This window comes from Cricetulus griseus, chromosome 6 (assembly GCF_003668045.3).
Source record: "Cricetulus griseus strain 17A/GY chromosome 6, alternate assembly CriGri-PICRH-1.0, whole genome shotgun sequence".
In the NCBI taxonomy this organism is placed as follows: Eukaryota; Metazoa; Chordata; class Mammalia; order Rodentia; family Cricetidae; genus Cricetulus; species Cricetulus griseus.
The window spans coordinates 59477410-59505096 of record NC_048599.1 but is presented as its reverse complement, the minus strand read 5'-3'; the positions used below and the strand labels follow the sequence as shown (position 1 = coordinate 59505096).

General features: G+C 44.5%; 1 protein-coding gene and 1 long non-coding RNA gene across 5 annotated transcripts in view; one reads left to right on the top strand and one right to left on the bottom strand.

The window, feature by feature from the left end:
• LOC103163172 overlaps positions 1-23823 on the top strand; it is a 36342-nt gene extending 12519 nt beyond the window's left edge. Inside the window, exons 2-4 of one of the 2 annotated variants that reach the window (XR_003486577.2) lie at positions 5656-5785; positions 10457-10576; positions 23764-23823. This is a non-coding gene — a long non-coding RNA (uncharacterized LOC103163172). Of the gene's footprint in view, positions 1-5655; positions 5786-10456; positions 10577-19813; positions 21016-23763 lie in introns of those variants that run through there. The other variant, XR_003486576.2, reaches the window with a different exon arrangement.
• Positions 619-27558, bottom strand: Ccdc32 (coiled-coil domain containing 32). Of its 3 annotated transcripts, none has more exons than XM_035446618.1 (4): positions 27459-27558; positions 25285-25528; positions 20538-20694; positions 619-775 (listed from the first exon to the last, which is right to left on the bottom strand). In XM_035446618.1, the coding sequence occupies exons 2-4, from the start codon at positions 25514-25516 to the stop codon at positions 721-723; spliced, it is 444 nt and encodes a 147-aa protein (XP_035302509.1). In that variant the 5' UTR covers positions 25517-25528; positions 27459-27558; the 3' UTR covers positions 619-720. The 3 variants fall into 3 exon arrangements, with proteins under 3 accessions (XP_035302509.1, XP_027277985.1, XP_035302508.1); XM_027422184.2 differs by lacking the exon at positions 619-775 and adding an exon at positions 16067-17004; XM_035446617.1 differs by lacking the exon at positions 619-775 and adding an exon at positions 16067-17004 and having other exon boundaries at positions 25285-25523; positions 27459-27529.
• Positions 27559-27687: the final 129 nt, after the last annotated feature.

Sequence of the window (27687 nt, the reverse complement as noted above, 5' to 3'; positions counted from 1 at the left end):
CTTTAGTCCCAGCACTCAGGAGGCAGAGGCAGGTGGATCTCTGTGAGTTCCAGACCAGCCTGGTCTACAACAGCTAGTTCCAGGACAGGCTCCAAAGCTACAGATAAACCTTGTCTCAAAAACCAAAGGAAAAAAAAAAAGAAAGAAATGAATATAGGGTAGTGGTGGCACATGCCTTTAATCCCAGTACTTGGAAGGCTGAGGCCAGTCTGCTCTATAGGAGTGAGTTCCAGGACAGCCAGGGCTACAAAGAGAAACCCTGCCTCAAAAACAAACAGAGAAACAAACAAATAAGAAAATAAAAGAAGCACATAAGCTGGGCATTGGTGGCGCACACCTTTAATCCCAGCACTCGGGAGGCAGAGGCAGGCAGATCTCTGTGAGTTCGAGGCCAGCCTGGTCTCCAGAGCCAGTGCCAGGATAGGCTCCAAAGCTACACAGAGAAACCCTGTCTCGAAAAAACCAAAAAAAAAAAAAAAAAAAGAAAAAAGAAAAAAGAAAAGAAAAAGAAAAGAAAAGAAAAGAAGCACATATACAGGCTTATAGATGCATGAAATATCCTAGAAGGTCCCACAGGGGATCGGTAGTAGCTTCTGTCACCAGGGAGGGGAATACAGAGAAGGTGGAAGACATTTTTATTTTCACCATATACTCTTGCAATTTTCATGTGTATTATTTAGTCAAATAACAAAATTGTGGGGGGAAGGCAGCAGGTATAGCTCAGTGATAGAGCGCTTGTCTAGCACGTGCAAGGTCTTGGGTTTGATCTCCAGTACTGCCAAGATAAAAAGACAGTAGAAAGAAAAATACTTTAGCACCACATAAGAAAATAAGCATCACTATTTCAGTGTCACTGTACAGTCAGAAAAATGACTCTGAAACCAAACAGTCTGTGTTCTTCTAAGGCACACTTATGGGTGTGGGGGGTGTCTGATTCCAGGGTGACGTTGTCTTCCAAGTTTCCCCTTTAAGGATAGACTATTATTTGAAGTTACTTTACCTCGGTCTCACTCTTTCCTTTCCTTCCTTCCTTCCTTCCTTCCTTCCTTCCTTCCTTCCTTCCTTTCTCTTCTTTTTAAAACAGTCTCACTATATAGCTCTGGCTGTCCTGGAACTCCCCAGGCTGGCCTTGGACTCACAGAGATCCACCTGCCTTTGCCTCCTGAGTGCTGGTATTAAAGGTGAACACCACCACTGCCCGGCCACTTATTTATTTTTTTTTAATCTTATTTTATTTTATTTTTAGTGCTGAGAATTGAACCCAGGGCCTAGTGTATGGTAGGCAGGCACTCTACCACTGAGCATGCTTTCAACTGACCTCAGTCTTTCAAAAGATTTACTCTCAAGACTTAAAAAATTCATTATGCGCCGGGCAGTGGTGGCGCACACCTTTAATCCCAGCACACGAGAGGCAGAGGCAAGCGGATCTCTGTGAGTTCGAGACCAGCCTGGTCTACAGGAGCTAGTTCCAGGATAGCCCCCAAAGCCACAGAGAAAACCTGTCTCGAAAAACCAAAAAAAAAAAAAAAAAAAAAAAAATCATTATGTGTCTCTGTGTGGGTATGTACATGTGAATGCTGGTACCCACAGAGGCCAGGAGACAGGGTCAGAGCCCCTGGAATTGGAGTTCCAGGTAGTTGTACGTCATCTAATGTCAGCGATGGGGACCAAACCTGCAAGGGTAACAAGCACTCTTAACCCCGAGCCATTTCTCCAGCCCCTAAGATTTACCTGGGATTGAGTTTGTAAACATGATCTTATCTAGGCCTTGCTGTGATTTCACTGCATCAGCTCTTCAAGATTGCCTCTCCTTCTTTTTTTAAATCAAAGCTTCTAAAATGTAAGGACTTCAGTGATTGTTAAAGATATAAATCCCACAAGACAAAATACAAAGCGTATACTAACACATGAAACATACTCCACCTCAGTGGCAAAGCATTTTCCTATCCTTCTCAAAGACCTAGGTTTAATTCCCAGCCTCACAACAATAAAAATAAAAAATAATAAAGAAAACACCTCACCTCAACAAAGAAATGAAAGGAAAACCCTTATCCAATTAGCAATTCATTCAAAGCTGACTCTCGGCAGACCGAGAGTCTCCTGAAGTTTGCATGTGTTTATATTACTGGCTAAAATAGAAACCAACCTTTTTGTGAAGCATTATGCCAATTTATCTAGCAGTTAAAAATATTAATGTTGGGGCTGTGGTGCAGCTCAATGCACTTGTCTAGCATGTCTGAGGTCCTGGGTTTGGTTCCCAGTATGGTAAGAAAAAATATTGCTACCTTTGGGTCAAGTAGTCATGTGCTTGGGAACTGGTCCTCAGGAAATTTTCTGAGGAAGAAGAAAGACCTATGTGGGAAGGTCTTTGTGGCAACTACATCCATTTGTTTTAGTCTGTTCTGGCTGTTATAACAAAACACCATAAACTGGAGGCTTAAACAATTGCGTTTATTCCTCACAATTCTGGAGTCGAAAAGTCTGTGACTAGTGTGGAGGCAGAGGCAGACACTGGGGACGTCTGTCTTCTGGGTTTCAGAGTGTCATTTTCTCACTGTATCCTCTCATGGTAACGAGAGAGATAGCTGGCCCTCAGGCCTGCTCTTACAGGGGCACTCACTAATCCCATTCATAAAGACTCCAGACTCACCACTAATTACTTCCCTGAAGTAAATTACTTTGGAACACCATCATGAAGGGATTAGCATCCAACATATAAATTTTAGTAAGACACAAATACTCGGTCTTTACAATATCAAAGTCAGAAGACAATATGCTGGCAAGAACAATGGCTCAGACTCAGGCACCTGGGTGTGAGGGCTTGGCTTCATCATCTGCCCCTTGGGGTCTGTGTGGCCTTGAGTGAGTGATTTGATCTTCCCTCTGCTGCAATGGAAGAAGAGAAATGAGCTAGAGGAAGTCCTGTGGGCCAGATCATGAAGGCTCTGGACGGCTAAGCCGAAGACTCTGGGCTCAGTGCAGTCGGCAAAGGAAACCTTATAGGTATTTTTTGATCAGAGCTATGCATCAGGAAGATTAACCTGGCAGTGCCATGCAAAATGAATGGACGGGGGCGGGGGCGGTGAAGGCAGAGGTGGGGAGACCACTTAGACAGTTTCTGCAGTAGTCTACATGAGAGGCAATGACTAATTAAATGAAACAGCTCAAATTGTGTGAGTACCTTGTGGGTGATGAGCCATTATCATAAATCTTCGGGCTCCCCGCAGCATCTGTCTCCTAGTCGGCACTGAGCAGAAATATTACAGAATAACATCTTATATTTCTAGAGCCCTTTATAGTTCAAAAAGTGCTTTCATACGCATTATCTCATTTGATCTTCGAGGGTGTTTACAAGTTGCTCTCTGTGAAGGATGTTTGCTAGCTATTGAAATTGGACTGAGAAGTTTATAATTTCCAGGGTCCATCCTTCTCTCCTCCTCCATTTAGCTTCCTTCTGCTCAGTCATTTCATTTCACAATAGCAAAAGGGGGGGGGCATGCTGAGCACACCAGGCTCCATGCTTATATCCCTCTGAGGCAGGTAAGTCATCAGTGCGCTGGCTTTGAGTGTGCTCGGTTTATTTAATCATTTGTTCTCTCTCTGATCACAGTGGAGTTTCACCATATGCTGTCCCTGAAATTCTCAGCACGCTTGAGTGAGAGCCCACGAGGGGAGCCAAAGCCTCCCTCCCCCCAACTCCAGTCCCTCCCCCATCCCGGCATCAAGTCATGTAGAAATGAGTCTCTAGACATTGGGTTAGTGGAGCTCAGGGGGCTGAAGGCCTTGGTCTTCCTGACTCGGGGCTTCTTTGGCTTTCCAGAGGCACTAATGAGTAGGGCTGAACGGTAATTAAGACTGTGCTCAGCTCCACATCACGCAGCGCAGCTGCAACCAGTAGAGGGGAGGGGAGGAAGGACAGTAAGGATGCCCTCTGCCTTCTCTCTGTGCTCAGAGCCTGCTCTCTAGGACATTCTGAAGGTGCGGTAAAGCCATGGGGTGAAAATGCAGCTTAGAAGACAGCTGCCTAGGTCTGTACCAGTTAGACATTGCTGCTCCAGCCCTTGTCCCAGGCAGGGTGTCAACAGTTTTCTCAGTGGTGAGGAGTCACCTGCCCTGCAATCTGCCTGGCACTGGATGAGTATGTAGGAACAAGCTGCGGTCTGAGAAGGGCAAGGATGCATGACACAGACGCAGGATCCACACTGCCTGCAAGTGTGCCTGTTGTCTCTGGGAAGTCTGGGCCAACATCATTAACATGTCAGTGAGTGACACTCTGGACTCTGGAGATCTACAGGCCCACTTACTCACCGCTCACTTCAACAGAGGGGCAGGTGCGAAGACAGTAACAAAGGAAAAGTTCCACAGGGTGGGGTCACAGAATTGCTAAGGCAACTCAATGGTGGCATTTTGGGGGCAAAGGGAATAGAATAAGCAAAGCATAGAGCAAGAAGCAGGAAGTGGCCTGTCTTGGGTCAGTGAGCGGAAAGCATATGTGACAGGCTTGGTCTGAAGCAGGCATGGGGGAGAGGGTTGACTCTAGTGAAGTTATCAGAGGCCAGGGGCTGGCAGGAACGATAGCTGGGATGTCCCATGTTCCCTGCCTACTCCCATCAGGGAAGCGGCAGATGCCGTCAACCTTATGGTTGCATTCTCTGAGAAGCTATCCCAACCCAGGGTGCTGAGCTGGAAGGAGGGATGAGAGATGAGTAAGGGCCTGACAAAAAAGACAGCTGGAGGAAGGACATTAGGTAGATCAGAAAAGGAGAGAATCAAGCAGTGGGCTCAGGGCCACTTTTTGTCACCTGTAGGGAAGCAAGCACACTAGGAGATCTTGAGATCTCTCCATGGATGTGACTTAACAGCTTAGATCCCCAGGAGACTGTGTGTTCTCCATGGAAATCACCTAAGTGTGCTATGTAGCCTTCTTGCCTCCCTCTTCAGAGGCTGCAGGCCATCTTAGGCACCATAATGGGTTCCTAAATCTCTGTCCCAATAGGAGAAAGAAAAACTCCTTTACTGGTAGGAGGTGGGGAAAAGCCTGGGAGTCCAAGTCCCCTTCACATTCACCATATAACCAGTTAGGCTTCCTGTCTTTCATCAGAGAAGTTGGCATTTCTCTGTCTGTCTGTCTGTCTGTCTGTCTGTCTCTCTTAATCTGGCAGACATGAGAAACAACTGGGAAAGAACCCTGAGAGACGGGGAAAGCTGGGAGAGGACTGGCATGCCCTTTATTTTTAAAGTCTTTGGACTTTTGCATTTATATATCTAATTTTAAAAAATCTAGCCTAGTGGTGGCGTGTGCACAGGCGTGCGCTCACCTTTAACCCCAGCACTAGGGAGGCAGAGGTAGGCAGATCTCTGTGAGTTCTAGGCCAGCCTGGTCTACAGAGTGAGTTCCAGGACAGCCTGGGCTGTTGAGTAACCCTGTCTCAAAAAACAAAACAAACAAATAAAATCTCGCTAAGCGGTGGTGGTGAGCACTTTCAATCCCAGCACTTGGGAGGCAAGGCAGGTGGATCTCCAAGTTTGAGGCTAGCCTGGTTTATAAAGTGAGTTCCAGGACAAGCCAGGGTTACACAGAGAAACCCTGTCTTGAAAAACAAACAAAATAATAATGAAATAAATGAGTAAGTCATTTGGGTCTTTTAATTTTAGCATATTTTCGTTGGAGCCATAAAGGTTTCTGCAGTGTGGAAAAAGTGATGCTTGATCTGAAGAAGTCTCCGAGTCTCTGTATACGAAGCACTGACCTTATACCCTCCCACAAGAGCTGATTCGTGATAAGGTGAGAGCCTGGCCTCCAGGAATGATGGCTCATTGCCCTCCAAGGGTCACTCTCCAACAGGAGTAATTGGTGAGCTCTGAGGCATGTGGACATGCCAGCATGTGTGTTCCCTTCTTCCCATGTTTCCCTGGTGGCTATGGCAGTACTTCTGTGCTCTTCCCTTTCTTACTAGCTGTCCTCGTCATCCCTTCACCTCAGCCAGAAGCTCTGAGCACTAGGCCACAGGGAAGCCTTCTTGGTATTTTTCCTTTCGCTAGCTCCTGCTCAAACCTGACACCCACGGAAAGGTCAAGCACGTGTGGTTGCACATCCCCTGCCTGGCCCGCCCTGGCTGTTACCATGACAACCGCTGTATCTGGAAATGTCCTTAGCCATCTCTACCAGCACACTGAGTGGCTAACCCAAGCACTATTCTCAGAAAAGTCCTCTGGTCAGAAACCCTGGAGTTACAGGATCTTTGGGAAGATGGACAGACAGACAGACAAAAACCAACCAGATCGGTCAAAGACCTACTCACTGGCAAAGCCAGAGATGAGTATAGTTGAAGGCACAAAGAATATGAATAAACAAGAAAGCAACTCCAGCCACTGAGGACTTTTTTTTCTTTTCTTTTCTTTTTTTGTTTTTTTTTTGGTTTTTTTCGAGACAGGGTTTCTCTGTGTAGCTTTGGAGCCTATCCTGGCACTCTGAAGACCAGGCTGGCCTCAAACTCACAGAGATCCGCCTGCCTCCACCTCCTGAGTGCTGGGATTAAAGGCGTGCGCCACCAACGCCTGCCAGCCACTCAGGACTTTTGACTGAATTAAATCAAATGATCTGAGGTGGAGCAAGAAAAAGAAACAAAGGAAGGCACAGAGTACAACTAGGGAGAGATAATCAGCCTGAAAGAATAAGGGGGAGGAAGGACTACAAGAGCGAGTTCCAGGACAGGCTCCAAAGCTACACAGAGAAACCCTGTCTCGAAAAACAAACAAACAAAAGAATAGTCTCACAGGGCTGGAGAGATGGTTCAGTGGTTAACAGAACTTCCTCATAATCACCTGTATCTCCAGCTCAGGAAATCCACCTCCCCTTTTTGATTCCCATGGGCACCTGTACACACATAACACATACTCTCACAGGCACAAGACATACACATAAAAATCTAGCTGGGCGTTGGTGGTGCACGCCTTTAATCCCAGCACTCAGGAGGCAGAGGCAGGCGGATCTCTGTGAGTTCGAGACCAACCTGTTCTACAGAGTGAGTGCCAGGACAGCCTCCAAAGCAATACAGAGAAACCCTGTCTTGAAAAACCAAAAAAAAAAAAAAAAAGGGGGTTTCATGTTTCATGTATCCTAGGCTGCCTTTGAACTTGTTATGTAGCCATGAATGACCTTAAACTTCTGATCCTTCTGTCCCTGCGGTGTGGTAGAATTACTGATGTTTACCACCATGCCCAGTTTATATGGTGTTGGGGGACTGAACCCAGGGCCATATTCATCCTAGGCTGAGCTCCACCAACTGAGCTACATCCCTGGCCCTAGACAAGATAATCTTTACTGTTTTGTCCTTTTTTGAATGACCTGGTCATCTAAGCCTTTCCCTGAACCTCTCTTCTGGAAGACATTTCATTTATTAATGATCCTTTTATAGTGTGGGTCCCACATGATGCTTTCGGAGTGGTTGGACTAGTGTTAGCCAGCTTTGCATACCTGTGATTAAAATACCTGAACTAGCCCAGTGTGGTGGCGCATGCCTTTATTCCCAGCACTCAAGAAGCAGAGGTATGCAGATCTCGGAGTTGGAGGCAGCCTGGTCGACATAGAGTTTCAGGCTAGCCAATGCTTCATAGTAAGACCTTGACTTAAAACAAAAATACAAACAACCAGAAATACATAAATGGGGCTAAGAGAGATGGCTCAGCAGTTAAGAGCACTGGCTGCTCTTCCAGAGGACCGGATTCAATCCCCAGCACTCACATGGCAGCTCACAGCTGTCTGTAACTCCAATTCTAGTGTAACTTTAGCTTCAGGGGATCCTCTTTTGACCTCTGAAGGCACCTGCAGGCCCTCGAACACACATATACATGCAAATAAAATAAATATTTTAAAAGAAGAAAATAGCTGTTGTCATTTTACCCATGCACGCGTGCGCGTGCACGCGCGCGCACACACACGCACACACACACACACACACACACACACACACACACACACACACACACTTACTTTTGGGATGCTTTTCTAGAATCTTGTTCTACTCTACCAATATGTAGAGTGTGTCTTCTAGACTATATCCTCCATCTTCCTAGATCTTATGATTCCATCAGACACCAGGACAAAGACCCTGCCATCCTGCTGAATCACAAGTGATTCTAAGACAGATGTAGGGTATCATGCCCTGCTCCTGCCACTCTCTACCCTTCCACTCAGTTGGTTGGGATTTTTGGGGGGTGTTCTTTTGTTTGTTTGTTTGTTTTGCCTCTAAAAAAACCCCGAATGCCCATGGTGTATAGAACAGCAGAGACTGAGGTTAATAGTAAATAGTATTTAAGCCTGAAAGTGTGCAGTGTCCCTGCCTGCAGCCTGCTGGTATAGGAGGGTTAAGTCAATCTGGTCAGAAGTCAGGCAGTTTGGGTTTCATTGCTCTCACTATCTCTCATGCACCCAGGCGTCAAGTTCCTCCATGTGGGACTGCTTAGGCTGGGCAGATGGCAGGGACATGTGCGTTCTTGTGCTAACCTCCAAGGCTCTTCAGTTGTCCCCACTTGCTGCGCCTCTAGTAGCCTGAGTCAGTTGTTGCTTATCTGATGCCAGGCTCTTAGCCACATGCAGGTAGGGTGGAGGGTGGGCCCTTGCTATCCCCATAATTATGAAAAAGAAACACATTTACTTCGTGTGTGTGTGTGTGTGTGTGTGTGTGTGTGTGTGTGTGTGTGTGTGTGCCTGAGTGTATGTGCACGCATGTGTGTGAGAGCTTGTGGAGGTCAGAAAAGAGCATGGATCCCCTGGAGCTGGAGTTACTAGTGGGCCACAATGTAGGTACTGGGAGCTGAACTTGGGTTTTCTCAAACATATGTGCACCACAGAGCACATGTGGAAGCCTTTCACAACACATAAAAATGACTTTCGGGTGAGGCAGTGGTGGTGCACAGCTTTAATCCCAGCACTGAGGAGGCAAAGGCAGGAGGATTTCTGTGACTTCAAGGCCAGCCTGGTCTACAGAGTGAGTTCCAGGACAGCCAAAGCTGTTACACAGAGAAAACCTGTCTTGAAAATCAAAGGCTTGCAAGAGTGGATCCTGGGGATTGAACTCTGGTTATCAGATGTGATGGCTATTCTTGGTTGTTGACTTGACTATCCCTGGAATTAACTAAAACTCAGAGGGCTGAGTACATCTGTGACAGATTTTTTCTTAATTAGGTCATTCAAAGTGGAAAGATCCACTTTATCTGGGCCACACCTTCCGGTGACAGCCTGTATAAAGGACATGGAAAAAGGAAGCTCTTTGTCTGTCTGTCTGTCTGTCTGTCTGTCTGTCTGTCTGTCTGCCTGCCTGCCTGCCTGCTTGTCCTCCCTCTTGATGGCAAGTCTATTCCTTCACTGGCATTAGAGACTACTTCTTCATGATACTGGCATATACCGAAGACCCACTGAGATATCCAGCCTCGTGGACTGAACAACTACCGGATTCTTGGACTTTCTGTTGGTAGATAGTCATTGTTGGACTTGCTAGACCACAGTCTGTAAGCTACTCTAATAAATCCCCTTTCTATTGATACACAGATCCATTCTATCAGTTCTGTTCCTCTAGAGACCCCTGACTAATAAATAGATCAGTCATGGTGGCTGTTGTCTTTACCCACTGAGCCATCTCACTTGCTCTCACCTTCAATCTTGAGCAGGTCCTATAATGCTGAGCTTCAAGAGTTAGAGCCTAGGGCTGGAGAAATGGCTCAGAAGAGTACTTCACCACCCTTACAGAGGCCCTGGGTTCTGTTTCCAACATCCACATCTGGCAGCTACAACTGCCCGTCCCTGAAATACTAAGGGACCCACTGCCAACTTCTTGGCATCAGCAGGAATCTGCATGAACATGGTGTACATAAACTCAAGCAGGCACAGACACACGTTAGGGCTTTCTCAGTTTCTTCTCCTTCTCCCCATGGCGACCAAACTCTTTTACCTGTAGCTGATTATAGGTGGCCATGGCTATTGTCCTCCCTGCAACACAGCAGTTCTTGGCTGATACTACAACCTACAGTTTCTTGCTTCTGACCCTGGGGCAGAGCTTTTCTTATCACTGCTTTTCCTCCCCCTCCTCCTCTGCTTTCTCATTGTCCTCTTCTCAGGGTCTGAGACCTAGAACTCACTCTAGCTCAAACTCTGTACCCTAGCCTCCCAGATGCTATGATTATAGGCATGAGCCACCATACCCAGCTCACTGGTGTGTGTGTGTGTGTGTGTGTGTGTGTGTGTGTGTGTGTGTGTGTGTGTTTGGTTTTTACTCCCCTCTCAAAAGCAACGGATCTTCGACTATGTTTAGTGAGTTTGTAGTTGCTAAAAACAAATGGGTCTTGCTTTATCCTCTTCCTGAAGCAAGAGGCTTTTGCCCCTTTCCCCAGTGACTTAAGGCTTTTACTTATAGGAAATGGTTATGAAAATGGTTGAGAATTTCTATTTTTCCTACAGCCACCAGCTGGACAAGTCCTGTGGGCTATGCCTCTGAGGAGAAGCTCTCTCCTGTCTCCTGCTCCGTTCCTGCTTTCTCTCAGGGCTCCAGGAGACAGCCTTCTTGAACCAAGGCTGCGGGTGAGTGTAGATTTCCTGTGTCTGAAATGGTGTCTCATGTTTTTTTTTGTTTGTTTGTTTGTTTTGTTTTTTTTTCCTTCTAGTGATGAATATCCAACCCAGGGCCTTGTGCATGCTACGCAAGTATTCCACCACTGAGGTACATCCCAAGGCAGTTTCAAGCTGCTCCAAACGGATATGATTATCCACTCATAGCCTTTACACATTTGTTAACATGTTTGTAGATTTCTCCTTACATACTGCATGACAGCTACATCTTTGCCAGAGTGGTCGTAGTTCATGTATGTGTACCTAGGGCTCTTGAGAGGAACTTTCCTTGACTGCCTATGATCACAGCTTTCTCATCAGTTTAAGAAAACCTATGGTGTAAAGAAAAAAAAAAAAAGATGGGCTGGAGAGATGGGGTCAGAGGTTAAGAGCACTGACTGCTCTTCCAGAGGTCCTGAGTTCAATTCCCAGCAACCACATGGTGGCTCACAACCATCCATTATGAGATCTGGTGTCCTCTTCTGGTGTGCAGATATAATTGGAAGCAAAATGATGTTTACATAATAAATAAATAAAATCTTTAAAAAAAAAAAAAAAAAGAAAGAAAACCTATGGTGGCCAGGTGGTGGTGGTGCATGCCTTTAATGCCAGCACTCGGGAGGCAGAGGCAGGCAGATCTCTGTGAGTTTGAGACCAGCCTGGAGCTAATTCCAGGACAGGCTCCAAAGCTACAGAGAAACCCTGCCTCAATAAACCAACCCCCCCCAAAAAATCAAACAAACAAACAAAAAAGAAAACCTATAGTGAAGCTGGGGATATATCTCCTTGGCAGAGACTTGCTTAACAAGAGGAAGGCCCTGGGTTGAATCTCCAGCATCAAACACACACACACACACACACACACACACACACACACACACACACACACACACACACACACACAAAACACCCCAAATATAAACAACCTTGGCTGGTGAGGTGGTGCCCACTTTTAATCCTAGTACTCAGGAGGTTGAGACAGATGAATCCTGTGTTTGAGGCAGGCAGCCTGGTTTACATATTAAGTTCCAGGACAGCTAGGACTACATAACAGAGAGACCCTATCTCCAAAAGAAAAAGAAAGAAAGAGAGAGAAAGAAAGAAAGAGAGGAAGAAAGAAAGAAAAAGGAAGAAAGGCTATAATTGGAGTGGCATACAAAAGAAATGAAAAGAGAATATGTAATTAGGCTACAGAAAACATTTCCCTTCCACCTTTCTACATCCTTTCTACATCCTAAGTGGAAATAAAAGTCCTCAAGCCATTACCACGTCTTTTTTAAACAAATGTACTTTTCAAACTGGACTTCCTCCTCCTTCCATACTGTAGCCAGTGTACTAAAATTTTGTAATCATCAGAAACTAGAACAGAATAGTTGAAATAAGCTATATGATATCTGAAGTCTAAATCGTGGTCATCCATTGACTATGACCAGGTAACAAATCTAACCCAAACTTAGTGATTTAAGTCGTAACATTTGGTTTGCCCATGAATTTTTCAGGGTTTGGCAGAGACCACTTGTCTTAATTCCACTTAGCGTTAAGTAGCTCTGATTAAAGACCAGGAATGAAAATAATTTGAATGAAGGTGAGGGATTGGTTGGAAAGGGTTACAGGGAGGGAGGGTAGGAGGGAAGGAGGGAGGGAGAAACAGATGGAGTGCTTCTGTAATAGCCTCAGACTTACATTCCTTGCGCTGCACTCCATTAGCAAGGCAGTGGCATAAAGATCTACCAAGTTCAAAGGAAGGGTACATGGACCTGACGTCTCAGTGGAGGGGTGTGCACATCGCCTACAGTGTGAATGTGTGAGATGTGATATACTAAACTGGCCATCATTGGAAAATACAACTTGCCAGGCTTAATTCTACTTGTCCTATAACAGAGAGAAAGAATTTAAGATAAATCAAGTTAGAAAACAGAACAAAACACAAGCCCTGTACTTGTTTCATCTCACGCAGCAGATATATTTATCAGCTTAACCAGGTCATGCCCAGAGTAGCACAGCCATCTTTCTAGATGCAGATATGATATTGTCACCGCCCCGCTTTCAGTGGCCCATCAGTGCCTTACCATGGTTATGAAGCCTTCTCTTATGGCCTTGCCTCGTTATTGTTGACTTCTCTGTTCTCTATGCTTCAGCTCCACTGAACAACTTTGTCAAGATTCTTCAAACACCCTTTTGCCTTAGGTCTTTGTTCACACTTAGGCCCCCATTCTCTTGACACTCTATTTTTCCCTGCTCCTACTGGTTCTTCTGGACCAGCTTCCCTAAGTGGCCTCTCTCCCTCACCTGCCACCAGCTGGCCTAGGGCCCTCCTCTCTCCTTGGCAGGTATTCCCAAAATGCCCTATACTAACACTTCCTTCTGTTGGGGTCTTATTATTTATCACCACATCCAGTGCCTGGAGCATAGCAGAGGCACAGCACACCTTGGTTAGATGAATGAATTGCTGCCTTAAATAGTCCAATGCTAGGCTCAAGTAAACAGTGCTCTTAAAGACTATGATTCCGATGACAGTGTCCTGTCTTGAATCTTGTAACTAAAGTAGAGCCAATACTAAGTGGGATAGTCTCAAGGAAATGTTAGCAGTTTCATGTGCCTTGGAGAGGCAGTATCTAAGAAGTGGCTCAGGGCATCTTTTCTCTTCCAGCAATCACCCAGTTAGGCAGGCTTACCTAGAAGGGATGCACCTTGGCAACAATTGGTGGGATACTTGTTTATGCTGTGTGAATGTGTCCAGAGCCTATTTCTGGAGCAGGTACTGGATGCAAGCCTGTGCCATTCCACCACTGACCTTGCCAAGGCCTGAGTGATGAGTACATGTGCCAGAAAAAACAGTGGCAGTCACTTAGCTTACTTCCCTGGCTCCCACTCAACCTTCCCTGGCTACACCAGGTCATTACTGCCTTATCCCTGGTGGGTAATTACCCTTTGCTGGCTTTGAGGTAGAGTACAGTCACTGCATTTGCTTTACCTTCTGATCTGTTTCAGTAAGGACATAAGGAAGGAAGGGAGTTGGGGTGATAAGGCTCTCCCAACTCACACATTTCACCGATTTGAGGAAGTTCTCCCTAGGGTTTCATGATGAAAGGAAACAGACCAGCATCTCAGGCCAATCTTATTTTTCCTATGGTTAGTCTAATTACTGCAAGGGAACTGGAACACAAAGAGGTCATTTGACTTATTCATGACCACACAGCAAGCCACAGGACAAAGATAGCACCCCAAACACTTGGTTTCAAATGTAGTGCCACTTCAAGAGCCTAGATAAACCTCTATGAATATAGAGTTGGCTTTGGAGCTCATATGAGATTTGGTTTAGGTTAATGGGGCCTCATCTTTTTTAAAAGAATAATTACTGAAACTGTCACCTCTAAAACACCTAAGAGCCCATAGTTAAAACTTACTGGAGTCCCTTTAATGGAGATTTGCCTCAGAATTAATCAAGATGATTGGAGATCTGGAACCTTCCCCTCTTACCTCTGCCAGGTTTCCTCTAAATCGACCTTCTGCCTTCTTGTGCCAAAATGTGTGTGTGTGTGTGTGTGTGTGTGTGTGTGTGTGTGTGTGTGTGTGTGTGTGTGTGTACAGGTGTCCTTAGAATCTAGAAGCAGGTGTTGGATCCCCTAGAATTGGCGTTACAGTCATGGTGAGCTGACTGGTGTAGACACCAGGAACTAATCTAAGGTCCTCTGCAAGAACAGCAAGTGCTTTTAATTAGAGCCATTTCTCCAGCCCCCAAAATATCTATTTTTGAGGTAGAAAATAGGAGGTAGAGGTAAGAAAAGGCTAAGATTTTGTCCTGATTACAGAATCCCCACTTTCTGCTATAGAAGAATCCTGTCTTTCCATCCTAGGACCGGCTGCTCTTTAGCACAGTTTCTCAGGACCTTGCCACTTTTCTTGTCATTATGAGGAAGAATGATTTACTTTTATCATACAGGATGAAGAAAAATCTTAGCCTTTTTCTTTTAATCCTCTCCATCTAGCTGAGGCCATTAGCTGGTCCTGGAGGAATAGTGAGGTCTGTCACCTGACCCATGGACAGAGGTGGCAGCTTGACAGGTTGGTTCAGTGCCAGATTCCGTCATTGTTCAGACTTCCCCAGGGTGCCACCAAAGGCTACCTTTTATGTCAAATATATCTTATTGACCAAGAGCAGTAGAACTAAAGTTAACACTGGGAGTCAATGACAAAAAGAGGTGAGAAGAGTGTGTCTGGAAAGTATAAAGTATTTCTGTCATTAAGTAAGTATATGGTATGGCCTGTTTGGCATCTATCCTTCTCAATAACGCAAATACTTGATTTAAAAATGAGCAAGTGTGGCCAGGTGGTGGCAGCACACACCTTTAATCCTAGCTAGCACTCAGGAGGCAGAGGCAGGTGGATCTTTGAGAGTTTAAGGCCAGCCGGGTCTACAAAGAGAGTTCCAGGATAGCCAGCACTGTTACACAGATAAACCCTGTCTCAAAAATAAATAAATAAATAAATAAATAAATAAATAAATAAATAAAACCCACAAGCAAACAAAAACAAAATAGAAAAAGAGCAAGTGTCCTCTGAAGATTTCAGCCACACTGCTCATCATTATGGATTCACTGTCACCCAGGAGCCACAACTCCAGAACCTTACCATAGAACATTTCAGTTCAGACTGTTGGAGGCATGTATTATTTGTTTATTTTTTATTTTTTACTTTTGTTTTTTCGAAACAGGATTTCCCTGTGGTTTTGGAGGCTGTCCTGGAACTAGCTCTTGTAGGCTAGGCTGGTCTCAAACTTACAGAGATCTGTCTGCCTCTGCCTCCCAAGTGCTAGGATTAAAGGCGTGCGCCACCACTGCCTGGCTGGAGGCATGTATTATAAACACAAAAACACAAAGTGAGTTCTGAGACAGCCAGGACTATTACACAGAGAAAGCCTGTCTGGAAAAACCAATAAAAAAAAAAAAAAAAAAGAAAGAAAAGAAAAGAGAGATGGACAGCAGTTAAGAGCATTTATTGCTCTTGCAGAGGACCTGGGTCCAGTTGCCAGCACCCACATGGCAGCTTACAACCACTTGTCACTTTGGTTGCAAAGGATCTGACATCTGGTAGTCATGGGCTCTTGCTTATACGTGGTATACATAAACTCATACGAGCAAATATACTTATGCATAAATAAAATAAACAACAAAGTCTTTTCATTTTGTTTTTTGAGATAGGGTCTCTGTATGGAGCCCTGGCTATCCTGGAACTTGCTATGTAGGCCAGCTGGCCTCACACTCACAGATTTTGAGCTAATGGCCTGCCTCTACCTTCCTGAGTCCTGAGATTAAAGCTGTGCCACCATGCCTGGCCAAATAAGTAAATCTTAGCAAACACACAAAAACAAGAGGCTGGCAAAGGCTGCTGGCCCCCCTCCATAGCATACCTCTGTCCTTACTTCCCTCCTTCCCGAGTCAAGAGTGCCATCCACACTACACAGCTGTTCCAATGAGAGTTTTATATCGACAGCTCAAACTTCACATGAACAACACAATAAACAAAGAGTTAATGCAAGCTCAGTCAGGAAAGTTGCCACAGGGAGCAAGTTTGGAACTAATCAAGAGTTGTGTCAAACACTAAACCATATATATTTACAAGTCTAATTTGGAACTTGATACAAAAAGAAGCTGGGGGAGAAGCCATGAAATGGAAAATATATCTACACAGATACAAACGCCCATGTTTTCACACTTCTTTTTTTCCCCATTTTTGACACAAGGAACAAATCAAAAGGAAAAGCCCTTTCCCCTTGAGTCCCTCTGTTTACGATGAGTATGTGAGAAAGCCCCACAAGGGCTTGGACTCCAGGAGGCTGACCTCACTCTCCTTGGCTACACCTGCTCCTGACTACTTAGCTATGGAATGCGTGACACACACACACATATGAAGACCCGGAAGAGAGAAAAAAATATGGCTTGCTTAACCGATACATTATATAATACAAGAGCTCCAGTGTCTCTGAGCACTTTCACACCCTGCTCTTGAGGGATCCTTGCAAACCTCTAAACTGCCGAAACAGAGCTCAGTGAAGCTTTGCGATCCAGCACACACTACTTCCAAGACAGTCACACATGCCAGCTCCAAGCAAGCCCTCAGGGGCCAGCAGCTGTTTGCTTTGTGGATTGGAAGTCTGGGCATTTTCTCTCCCTGGATTTCTCTTTGCTGCGGGGCTGTCAAGCTCTCCACCGTTCCCCCGGGCCCCAGACAGCTGCTTGGCTTATGTGTGTGTCATTTATTGTTCTCCTGCCGCTGGCTTGTCCCCGGCCTCAGCCTCTGTCTTCTCTGCCTGCGACTCTGGAGGGATGAGAAACTGGACCTCCTCTGTGCTGATGGCAACTTTATCTGGCTGAAGCCATCTTTTGAAATGTTCCAAGGTGCTACAAAAGAGCAGAAGAACCGCTAGGTCAGACCTTACCGATTGATTACTTAATGATTAGCTCAGTTACTCAAATACTGCCTTCCCGCCCACCACCAATTGCTCCCCGCCTCTGCTTTTCCCTGCTAACGGTGCAGGGACACCGGACAGCGGACAGCGTGCTACTGCTCTGACAGCTTGCATCCTGGCAGCTCAACAGCGTCATTTACCCCCTAGTGGGCACTTTGGCTCTAAGCAGCGCCAGAGCCCCTTCAAAGCAGGACCCCCGAAGATTTGAGGAGAATAGCTGAAGAGCTTGTGCCTCAGTTTTATCTTTTTTCCCCTCAAATCTGAAAAGAAGAGAAATTGTTGAGGGGATGAAACAAATATCAAATTATAGGTGAGACAGAAAAACAGATCTTTTTTACCTAAGACAGTGTGAGGCTCAATTACACTAATAGAGTTTATTTGTAAGAAAGGTAATTTGGGGGAGGGAGGATTAAGGCACCTTTAATCCCAGCACTCCAGAGGCAGAGGCAGCCGAATCTACAAAGTGTGTTGCAAGACAGCCAGAGAAACCCTGTCAAAACAAACAAACAAACAAACAAAAACCCTAGACCAAAACATCTGAGAATCCAATGTTTCTGCCAAGGGCTCTTTTCATTTGCCTGCGGAGAGAGGAGGGTCAGTTGTCAGGTTCCTGTCTCCCTCCCACCTCCCTTAATCACCCAGAATCCTATACCAACAGTTAATACACATTAATAGTAAAATATAAACGACTAGATATAACATGAACTCCATGCTATGCTCTTTAATGACATGTAGCAGCTAAGTATTGGTAGCTCACACACCCACAGTTCTCAGCACTCAGGAGGCTGAGGCAGGAGGAGTATCACAAGTTCAAGGCCAGCCTGGACCACAGAAAGAGACCACATTGCTAACCCACTTACCAAAGAAACAAACAGAAAGCATAAAGCCATAGGACTATGTGTTAAACAGTAGCATCTCTCACATGAGGAATCTCTTACCTGGCCCTCACGGAATGCAAAATTGCCTGTTTAAAATTGCAAATTTTAAGTTTGAAAACAAAAGCATAACTACTTTTCCCAATAGTTTCCCATAACTACTGTTTCCCATTTTGTTCTGCCAAATGACAGAAGCATTCCCACAGATGAGCACAAAGGTCAGAATAAACAGTAGGTTGACTCATACCCACAGCTCAAGAGAATCAGGTAAAACAGGCATTTACTCTTCATCTATGACCCTTTTCATGAAACTGTTCAATTATTTCTATAGAAAAGGGGAAGTCAAAACCAAAGGGGGAGCTCACTTAGTTTTATGTGTGATTACATGACCAGAGTAGTCTGACTTTAGAAAAAAGGAATTCTTTCTTGACTATGCAAGAGAAACTTTTGGCTTTTTTTTTTTTTTTTTTTTTTTTTTTTTGTGTGTGTGTGTGTGTGTGTGTGTGTGTGCTTTGTTTTTTGTTTTTCAAGACTGGGTTTCTCTGTGTAGCACTGGCTGTTCTGGAACTTGCTCTGTAGTCCAGGCTGGCCTTGAACTCAGAGATCCACCTGCCTCTGCCTCCCAAGTGCTAGGATTAAAGACATGCACCACCACCCCTAGCCAAAGTTTCCTCTTCTTAGAGTTGGAGTAGAGGGAGGGTTTTTGGAAGACAGAACATTATGACAAGTTATGAATGGGTCAGGAATCTATGTAGGTTCAAATTGTCTGTTTGGGGACTTTTAAGACTCACTTATGGCTGGGCGACAGTGGCGCACGCCTTTAATGCCAGCACTTGGGAGGCAGAGGCAGGTGGATCTCTGTGAGTTTGAGATCAGCCTGGTCTACAAGAGCTAGTTCCAGGACAGCCTTCAAAGCCACAGAGAAACTCTGCCTCAAAAACAAAAACAAAAACAAAGACTCACTTATGTCGAGCCATTACAGATAGAAAAATATATATTATCTTGCAAGCCTTCTGAGGGTAGCTGGGATGACCTTTAAAATGCTACACTGGTTTCTGAAGGATCTGAGGGCATGCTGACTCAAAATGTGAGAGAATGCAGGTGAAAATGATTTGTAAATTAAATGAAGTATGACTATGATATTTTATTCAGATCCTGGCCTTGGTTCCACCAGGATCATGACACGATCACATGACACGATGGGACTTTCAAAGTCAATATTAACTGTGTGTTGTGAGCTAAAGTTATATTCCCCTAAGGACTTTACTTAAAAAATTAGTTATTCCTCCCACCAATTTTTTAAATAGTGTGTGTGTGTGTGTGTGTGTGTGTGTGTGTGTGTGTGATGCACATGTGTGGTATATGTATGTGTGGGTGCAGGTGCAAGGCCCGTGGGTATACATCCAGAGGTGAAAAGGAGACATCCATCAGTCTCCACCTTATTCCCTTGAGACAGGGTCTCCCACTGAACCTGGAGTAGGTCAGTGATTTTTACAGACGGCTACAGTTAAGAGACTGCCTTGGGTTTCTGAGACTTTGGTCTTTAAAACAGTATTGAGATTGTAAGACTTTCAAAGTTGGACTAAATGCATTTTGCATTATGATACAGTCATGAGCCTATGGGCCAGGGAGTGAAATGTCATGGTTTGAATGAAATGTCTCTCATATACTCAGGCATTTGAATATTTGGTCTCCAGTTGGTGATGCTATTTGCAGAGGATTAGGAGGTGTGGTCTTGCTTGAAGATATACACCACTGAGGGAGAGCTTTGGGGTTTCAAAGCCTCCCATCATCCCAAGTTTACTCTCTCTGCTCCCTGTTTATGGCTCAAGATATAAACCCTCAACTTCCTGCTTCCATCTCCAGTTACCATGCCTACCTGCTGCCATACTTCCCCACCATGGAGGACTCTTCTCCTCTGGAACCAGAAGCCCCAGATAAATTCTTGCTTCTACAAGTTGCCTTGGTCAGGAGGTTTTATCACAGCAACAGAAAAGTAACCAATACACCGTCCTCCAAGCACCAAGCAGTGTCAGCACATAAAAGATGCTTAAAAAATATATTTGTTTGATCTACACAATTTTTTTTTTCAAGGCAGAGTTTTTCTGTGAAATCCTGGCTGTCCTGGAACTCACTATGTAGACCAGGCTGGCCTTGAACTCAGAGATTTGTCTGTCTTTGCCTCCAGAGTGCAGGGATTAAAGTGGTGCACCACCACTGCCCGGCTGACCCACACACATTTATTGAGTGGCTCTAACAGGACAGAAGCTCTATGGCAATGAAGATTAGAAAATAAAAAAAATGGTTCCAGCTACTGCTTCATTACTTCCTTCTCCAGTGCATCGCATCCTTAGAAATGAAGATGGTGGTTCATCCTCGACTCTACTAAATCTGTGGCCGTGATGTACCTGAGGGTATTTGTCATCCTTGAAAATCTACTGTTGCTCTAAGGGCAAAAACTGACAACCTTCCAAGGGCTGATTTCAGCTCAAAGAGACATTCGGAACCAAGGATACCAGTACTGTGATGTCACTATTCCTGAGTTCTCTAGTGAATGAAAGTACGCTCAGTGAAGCCAACTGTCAATTACCTCTCATCAGAATCAAGTCCATCCACAAAAAACTCGGACGCTAACTTCTCTTGGAGGAACCGATCCCAGCATTCCTTCTTAGCTTGGGCCAGAGTTCGAAGCATGTCCTTGGAGGTTACTTCCTCATTTAAACCTTTGATTCTTCTTAGTTTCTTCTCTGAAGAGAAATGGAGAAAAGAGAATGAATCAGTATCAGCTATACAGCAAATTCAAGGCTAGGCCAGGCTACAGAAGATCGTGTCTCAAATATCCAGCCAAACAGACCAGAAAACAAAAACATCAAAAAACCCTTTTACTGATGAACACATCCACAGTCCCTGAAAAAACAAAAAACAAAAAACCCCTTGTTTTTAGAGGAAAATGAATATTGACTGAACATGCTTCTTTTTCATTCCCGCACTGTCTTAAGTAAATGTTTAACCCTGGAAGAGGAAGAGCCATAGGCTCTCACAAATAAATCAGTAGCATTTTTGTTTTATTTTGTTTTGTTGTTGTTGTTTGTTGTTGTTGTTGTTGTTTTTGAAATCACAGAAGCCCAGAAGGTGTCTCTCTAGGGAACGCTTGTTTTTCCTAGCTTGGCATGTGTATTTCCATCTCCTGTTTTCAACTCTTTGAAAGTAACGTCTCTAAGGGGTAAATGGCTTTTCTTCTAGTTGCAAGGACATGAAGTGGTTTCCAAACCTCATGAGAGAGAGTTAGAGAAAATGGGAGACCCAATGGTTCATTAGATGCTAAAACTGATTTGATGGGAATACAATAATGAGAGACCTTTAGGATCTCTACATGGAATTAAATTCTTGATTAAAGAAAAATGTCTTCCAACATTTTAAAAAGTTTCTCAATTTGTGGCCTGGATGATGGAGCCTAATAAAGACAAACATCTTGTAATCCCTCTGAGAGTGGTTCCCAGGGCTTCCTGATGATAGATTCTTAATTACTCTTCTTTGCATTTTAATTGTTGAGGAGACCTCTTTTGAAGCACACAAGGAATGACATCACCATTACTTTCTGCCTTAATTTAGTCTTCAACTGTATAATTCAGTTATGTACATTGTAATGTTCTAGTCAAGGACAAGCCACATATGTTGCAGTGATTTCATAAGATAAGCGATGTCACACAACTCTTACTTTGAGTACGTACACTCTATCATGTTTACTGATGAAAGCACCTAACATTATCTTTCTCAGACAATAACCTGATTATTCAGCAGTATGTGAGTGTCACAGTGTGCACAGGTGTCACAGTAAAGGAGCTGCCATCCTCAAATCGGAGATCATCACTAGCAGCCTGCCCACTGTTGATGTTTCTTTAGACCAGTGGTTCTCAATCTTCCCAATGCTGAGGCCCTTTAATACAGTTCCTTATGTTGTGGTGACCTCCAGTCATAAAACTATTTTTGTTGTTACTTCATAACTGTTATTTTGCTACTGTTATGAATCATAATGTAGATATTTTTGGAGGCTTGCCAAAAAATAAAATAAACACAGAGGCTTGCCAAAGGGATCTGGATTCACAGGTTGAGAACCACTGCCTTAGAAGAGGGAGATGGTGGACCTCCCTCTGAGATTCTGGCTTTCACCTTCCTGCCCTTCCAGCCATTCTGCCCTACTTGCATGTGGGTAGTAGCCTCAAGAGGTGCTGCATTATATGGGCTGGGGGAGGCTGACTGAAGGGACTCCATCTACGAACCTGTTGGGGGAAGCCGTCATTCATATTGGGTGATATCTTTCAGGTTTAGCTGCTTTGGGGTCACCCATGCTCCTGTAAGTGGCCCCTCACCTATGCCCTGTAACCAAGCCCAACAAAACATTTGGTTCTCCAGGGTGAACTTCAGTGTTACAGTATTTAGTCTTGTCATTGGGACCCCATAAGGAAGGGGTAGACATCGTCTCCCCAGGAAAGGAATACTCAAAACAAGAAGCAATTGATAGCTGTTTGGAGGATGTACACTAATTTTAGAACCAATGGAAATTTTTATAATGTGCAGTCTTGTTTCCATTTCTAAAATCGTTACATCAGCTAACAGCCACTGACCAAAACAATAAACACCTTGTATTTCTGTCAGTCACCAGCAAAAGCTCACCTATGTAAAACACCTGAAGTTGATAAATGTTAATGTTTACGGTTTCTTTTAGTTTCTTAGCTGATTTTATAAAAGGCCAGTAGAGTTTTAACTTTCCAACCAATATTCACCAATCAACATCATCATCTCCAAGAGTCTTTCTTTTTTTTTTCTTTCTTTCTTTCTTCCTTCCTTCCTTTCTTTCTTTCTGTCTCTCTCTCTCTCTCTTTCTTTCGTTTTTGTTTTTCAAGACAGAGTTTCTCTGTATAGCCCTGGCTGTTCTGGAACTTGCTCCTTAGACCATGTTGGCCTCAAGTTCAGAGATCCGCCTGCCTCTGCCTCCTGAGAGCTGGGATGGGAATCAAAGGTGTGAGCCACTACCACCCAGATCAAAGAGTGTTTCTTATAAGCCCTGGTCACGTGCTACCTACAAGCCACAGGATCTGGTTCTTCCCCCAGCTTTGCCTCTTATCACTGTGGGGCATATGTTCTGTCTACCACAAACAGACCGCTTTCATCCCTTGGCCATGGCAGCAGGCACTTACTCTTCTCAGTTAGCTCCCTTACAAATCTCACGAGGACTCCACATCATGTCTTTCGTCTTTCCAACTGCATTTTTCTTGTAACTTTTCCTCTAGTCATCATTAATGAAACTTCCTTTGTTCTCCCAAGATATTTGTTAGCAATCACCTAAGCTGTCTCTTCTTTGTGTCCTTCTATATAGGATCTCCTCCTTCCTGTGTTCAGTAGCAGATTGATTGCCTAACAGAGGGCTTAGATTTGACTCCCACCACTGTAAAAATAATAAAAATATTTTAAAACTCCATGGGATTGGACTTCTTCAAATAGTAATTTCTAGATTTTGTTTTGGGACACATGGATTTTGCCATAATGACAAGCATTTAGGGAGATGTATTCATCCTGATTTAAACAGTACAGAATGGATAGATGAAATGAAACATTACATGCCACTAATCAAAGCAATAAATACCTTGTGGTCCTTTAAATTACCAGCAAGAACTCACCCTTAAAACAAAACAAAACAAACACAAAAAAACACACTGTAGGTGATACAAGTTAATAACTAAGGGAGTTTCATTTTTTCTTGAAGGAAGTAAAAGGAATGATGAATATCTAACATTTAACTAATTTTTGTCTTTTAGAAAAAAAAGGTGCCAGGCGTGGTGGTGCATGAATTTAATCCCAGCACTTGGAAGGCAGAGGCAGGCAGATCTCTGTGAGTTCAAGGCCAGCCTGGTCTACAGAGTGAGTTCTGGGAGAGCCAGAGAAATCCTGTCTTGGAGGGGGGAAGTCGGGGGGTGGGGCATGATTGTTTAAAACCCTGCAAAAAGAGTATTGGGCATGGGAGTAACTGTCAATCCTACTGTTGTCACTATTCTCTACAAGATAGGATATTTAACAATGTTAATATAGAGTTAATATATAGAATTTTTATGGTTTTTATGTACCAGTTAAAAAATATATTTAAAGGAGCAGAGGGAAACTGGATGTGGGCAATTGCCCTTGTAATCCCATCACTCAGGAGGCAAAGGAAGGAGGATCAGAAATTCAAGGTCATCCTCAACTACATAGTAAATTCAAAGCCTAGCCAGGCTGTGGTGGAGCACACCTTTAGTTCCAGCACTCAGGAGGCAGAGGCAGGTGAATCTCTGTGAGTTTGAGGCCAGCCTGGTCTACAAGAGCTAGTTCCAGGACAGTTAGGGCTACACAGAGGAAACCCTGTCTCAAAAAAAAACAAAAACAAAAAAAACAAACAAAGCCAAACTGGGCTTCATGAGACCTCGTCTAAAAAGTGGGCAAGTTGGGTGGGGAGGAGACAGGAATATGGTACAACTTTTGTCTGTCTAGTATCTATTAGATCTTGAGTTTGAAAAGCAGCATAAATAAGTAAATACCATCGTCAAAGTCAGTCTGTGATGGTTTGAATGAGAATGGCCCCCAAAGCCAATATATTTGAATACTTGGTTCCGAGTTACTTTTCTATTGTTGTGAGAAAACATCATGACTTTTCTGGCACGACATTCCCATACCACAATTAGTCTTTGTAATTAAACAGTTTTTTTAGCCAGGCAATGATAGAACACACCTTTAATCCCAGCACTCCGAAGGCAGAGGCAGGTGTATCTCTATGAATTGGAGGTCAGCCTGTCCTACAGAGTGAGTTCCAGCATAGCCAGGGCTACACAGGGAAACCCTGTCTTGAAAAAACAAAACAAAACAAATCAAAACAACAAAAACAAAAAGGTTTTTAAAACTTCAGTCATAGCCGGCGTTGGTGGCGCACGCCTTTAATCCCAGCATTCGGGAGGCAGAGGCAGGCAGATCTCTGTGAGTTTGAGGCCGGCTTGGTCTACAAAGCAAGTTCCAACAGCTACGGCTGTTACATAGAGAGACCCAGTCTCAAAAAACAAACAAAAAAACAAAAAGAAAAAAGAAAAGGGTTGGGGTGTGGGGCTCCTTTCCAGCAAACAACCTGAGACATCCTCTAGAGTTACATCTGGCCCACATGTGACAAGTACAAAACACATATAAATATATATATAAAAACTAAAGACAAACTTACCTCCCTAAAAAACACAGGGGCTAGGGTGAGGGCAGCAGAGAGGAAAGGGAGGGAGACAGACAGACATACACATGCAGAGACAGAGAGACCGAGAACTTACCTAGAGATGCTAAATACACTTCTGAATCATGCAAGGGAGCCCAGGGCTTTACAGCTGGCTGGCTGGGCTCCATGTGGCCTTCACCTGCAGGATGTGAATCTGTAAAAGAGTCTGAGAAGGCATTGCCGGCAGCATCCTCTTGGGCAGGATTTGGCAGGCAAGAACAGATTTCAGCCCACAGATCCCGGCCAGACTTTGTAGCTGAAGAGTCAAGGCTCTCAAACATTTTCATTTGGAGTCTGGGCTGAAAAAGACAAAGAAGCTCAGTGAGTAAAGATTAGCTCCAATACAGTATAATGCTGGGTGTGGTGGCAATGCCTTTAGAGCCAGAACTTGGGAGGAGGCAGAGGCAGCCAGATCTCCATGAGTTCCAGGACAGCCAGGAATACACAGTGAGACTTTGTCTCTAAATAAATGAAAGAAAGAAAGATGACTCAGACATTAAGAGCACCGGCTGCTCTTGCAGCAGAGGTCTAGAGTTTGGTCTTCAGCATCCACATGGCAGCTCACAACCATCTTTAACACAGTTCCAGGGCATCCAATGCCCTCTTCTGGCTCTGTGGGCACCAGGCATGTATGTGGTGCACATACATACATGCAGGAGAAACACATATAACATAAAAAAATACAGTATAGCCAGGTGTGGTGGTGTTACACATTTAATCCCAGCACGCACTCCTGAGGCAGAGGCAGAGGCAGATGGATATCTATGAGTCTGAGGCTAGGCTGGCCTACATAGCAAGTTCCAGGTCAGGGCTTCATTATGAGACCCTGTGTCAAAAAAAATTAACACACACACACACACACACACACACACACACACACACACACACACACCCTGAATCTATGAAGGAGTCTGAGAAGTGCATTAAAGGAGCCCAGGGGCTTTACGGCTGGCTGGGCAGAAGATTTCTGCTGCTTCCAGATGGCCTTCACCTGCAGGATGAGAACCCATAAAGGAGTGTGAAAAGCTACAGCCCAGCCCTGCATTTTATATATTCAATAAACATAAGAATATCTCTGATGTTTCCACTGTGCACAAGTAGCTAGCTACTCTGTTCCCTACAGATCTCCAACATACAGCTGTTTTCATCATCAGTCAATTAAAGCCTGTCTTCAGCAGGTCACAAACTGACAGTCATACATAAGAAAACAGCAAAAAAAAAAAAAAAAAAAAAAAGAACAACAACAAAAAAAAGGTGCTTGGTGAAGAGTGTCTGTCAAAGAGTCCTATCCTAATGCAAGGACATTCACTCACTACAGTAGCAGCTGGGTTATATACTTCAAGTTCCTCCACACCCCTATTCATACTTTTTACCGCTTATTTTTTGTTACTATTTTAGCTGCCCATATTTATGTGTAAAGTGTGATGATTCAATAAATGTATGCAACATGTAATCACCCAGATAATTAGCACTGAATACAAACAGAAAGAGAGGCATTTTCATCATTTTACAGACACAGTTAGGTGTGGTGGAGCACATCTGTGTCTGTGACGCCTGCACTCAGAAGTCTGAGGTAGAAGGATTGTGAACTCCAGGAACTGGTGAGGACGAAGGAAGGGGAGCAGGAAAAAGATGAGAAAGAAGCGGGAAGAAATAAGATCAAACGAGCAGTTTGCTCAAAGCTGCATCGCTGGTATTTGATGTTTTGCTTCCAAAATCCTTATTTTTACACAGCACCAACACTCTGCCTGCTTGGGAAACACACTGAGCCGCCCACGCTGAGATAGATGAGGAGGGCTATGTGCAGAGCCTAGGGATTTCCATAACCATCTAGATTTATAGACTAGGTCGACAGCTTCTTGTAAGAGGGCTTTTAAAGATCTGGAAAGCTGACGAGGGCAAAGTCTGAATAATTCCAGCAGACAGTCCAGACAGCGCGAGGGCCCAAAGTAAGAGGAACAGATACGTCACGGGATCCTTAGACTCTCCATCGAAGTCCTCTAAACACACCCAAACCCCAAGTCTGCTTTCACCTAGGAGCCCGCGTGTCCCTGACCCCGGAACGTCCAGAACACCAGAGGAAACCGAGTGTCCAGATCCCAGGCCTCAGCCACCCCCGGCTTCGAGAATTGACTGGCCTTAATAATCCAGTTCCTGATACCCTCCGTTGTGTTCCGGGGTCAGGCCATAGGACATGCTAAACACTGGACACCGTGGCCCCTCACCTACCGCAATCACCTGGCCGGGCAGTCTCCAAACGCCCGGCTTTGGTCTGTCGCTGGCAGTCAGGAAGAAGCAGTGAGGGGCGGAGTCTCTGAATGACGGAGTCCAGGAGTCCTCCAACTGATGCCTGATTTTCTGGCATCCTGTGAGTTGATTGGTAGAATAGAGTTAGTGACGCCCAGGGGGCGGGCAGTCGGTGGGCGGAACTAGCAGTTGCCAGGGAACGGTGGAACCG

Bases quoted from the DNA above. Each gene is read 5' to 3' on its own strand.
- Ccdc32 (XM_027422184.2), bottom strand. From the start codon at position 25,516: ATGAAAATGTTTGAGAGCCTTGACTCTTCAGCTACAAAGTCTGGCCGG. The intron at 20,695-25,284 runs GTAAGTTCTCGG...ATTTCTCTTCAG, and splicing joins AGTGTATTTAGCATCTCTAG to AGAAGAAACTAAGAAGAATC. The intron at 17,005-20,537 runs GTAATTGACAGT...GCTCTTTTGTAG, and splicing joins GGACTTGATTCTGATGAGAG to CACCTTGGAACATTTCAAAA.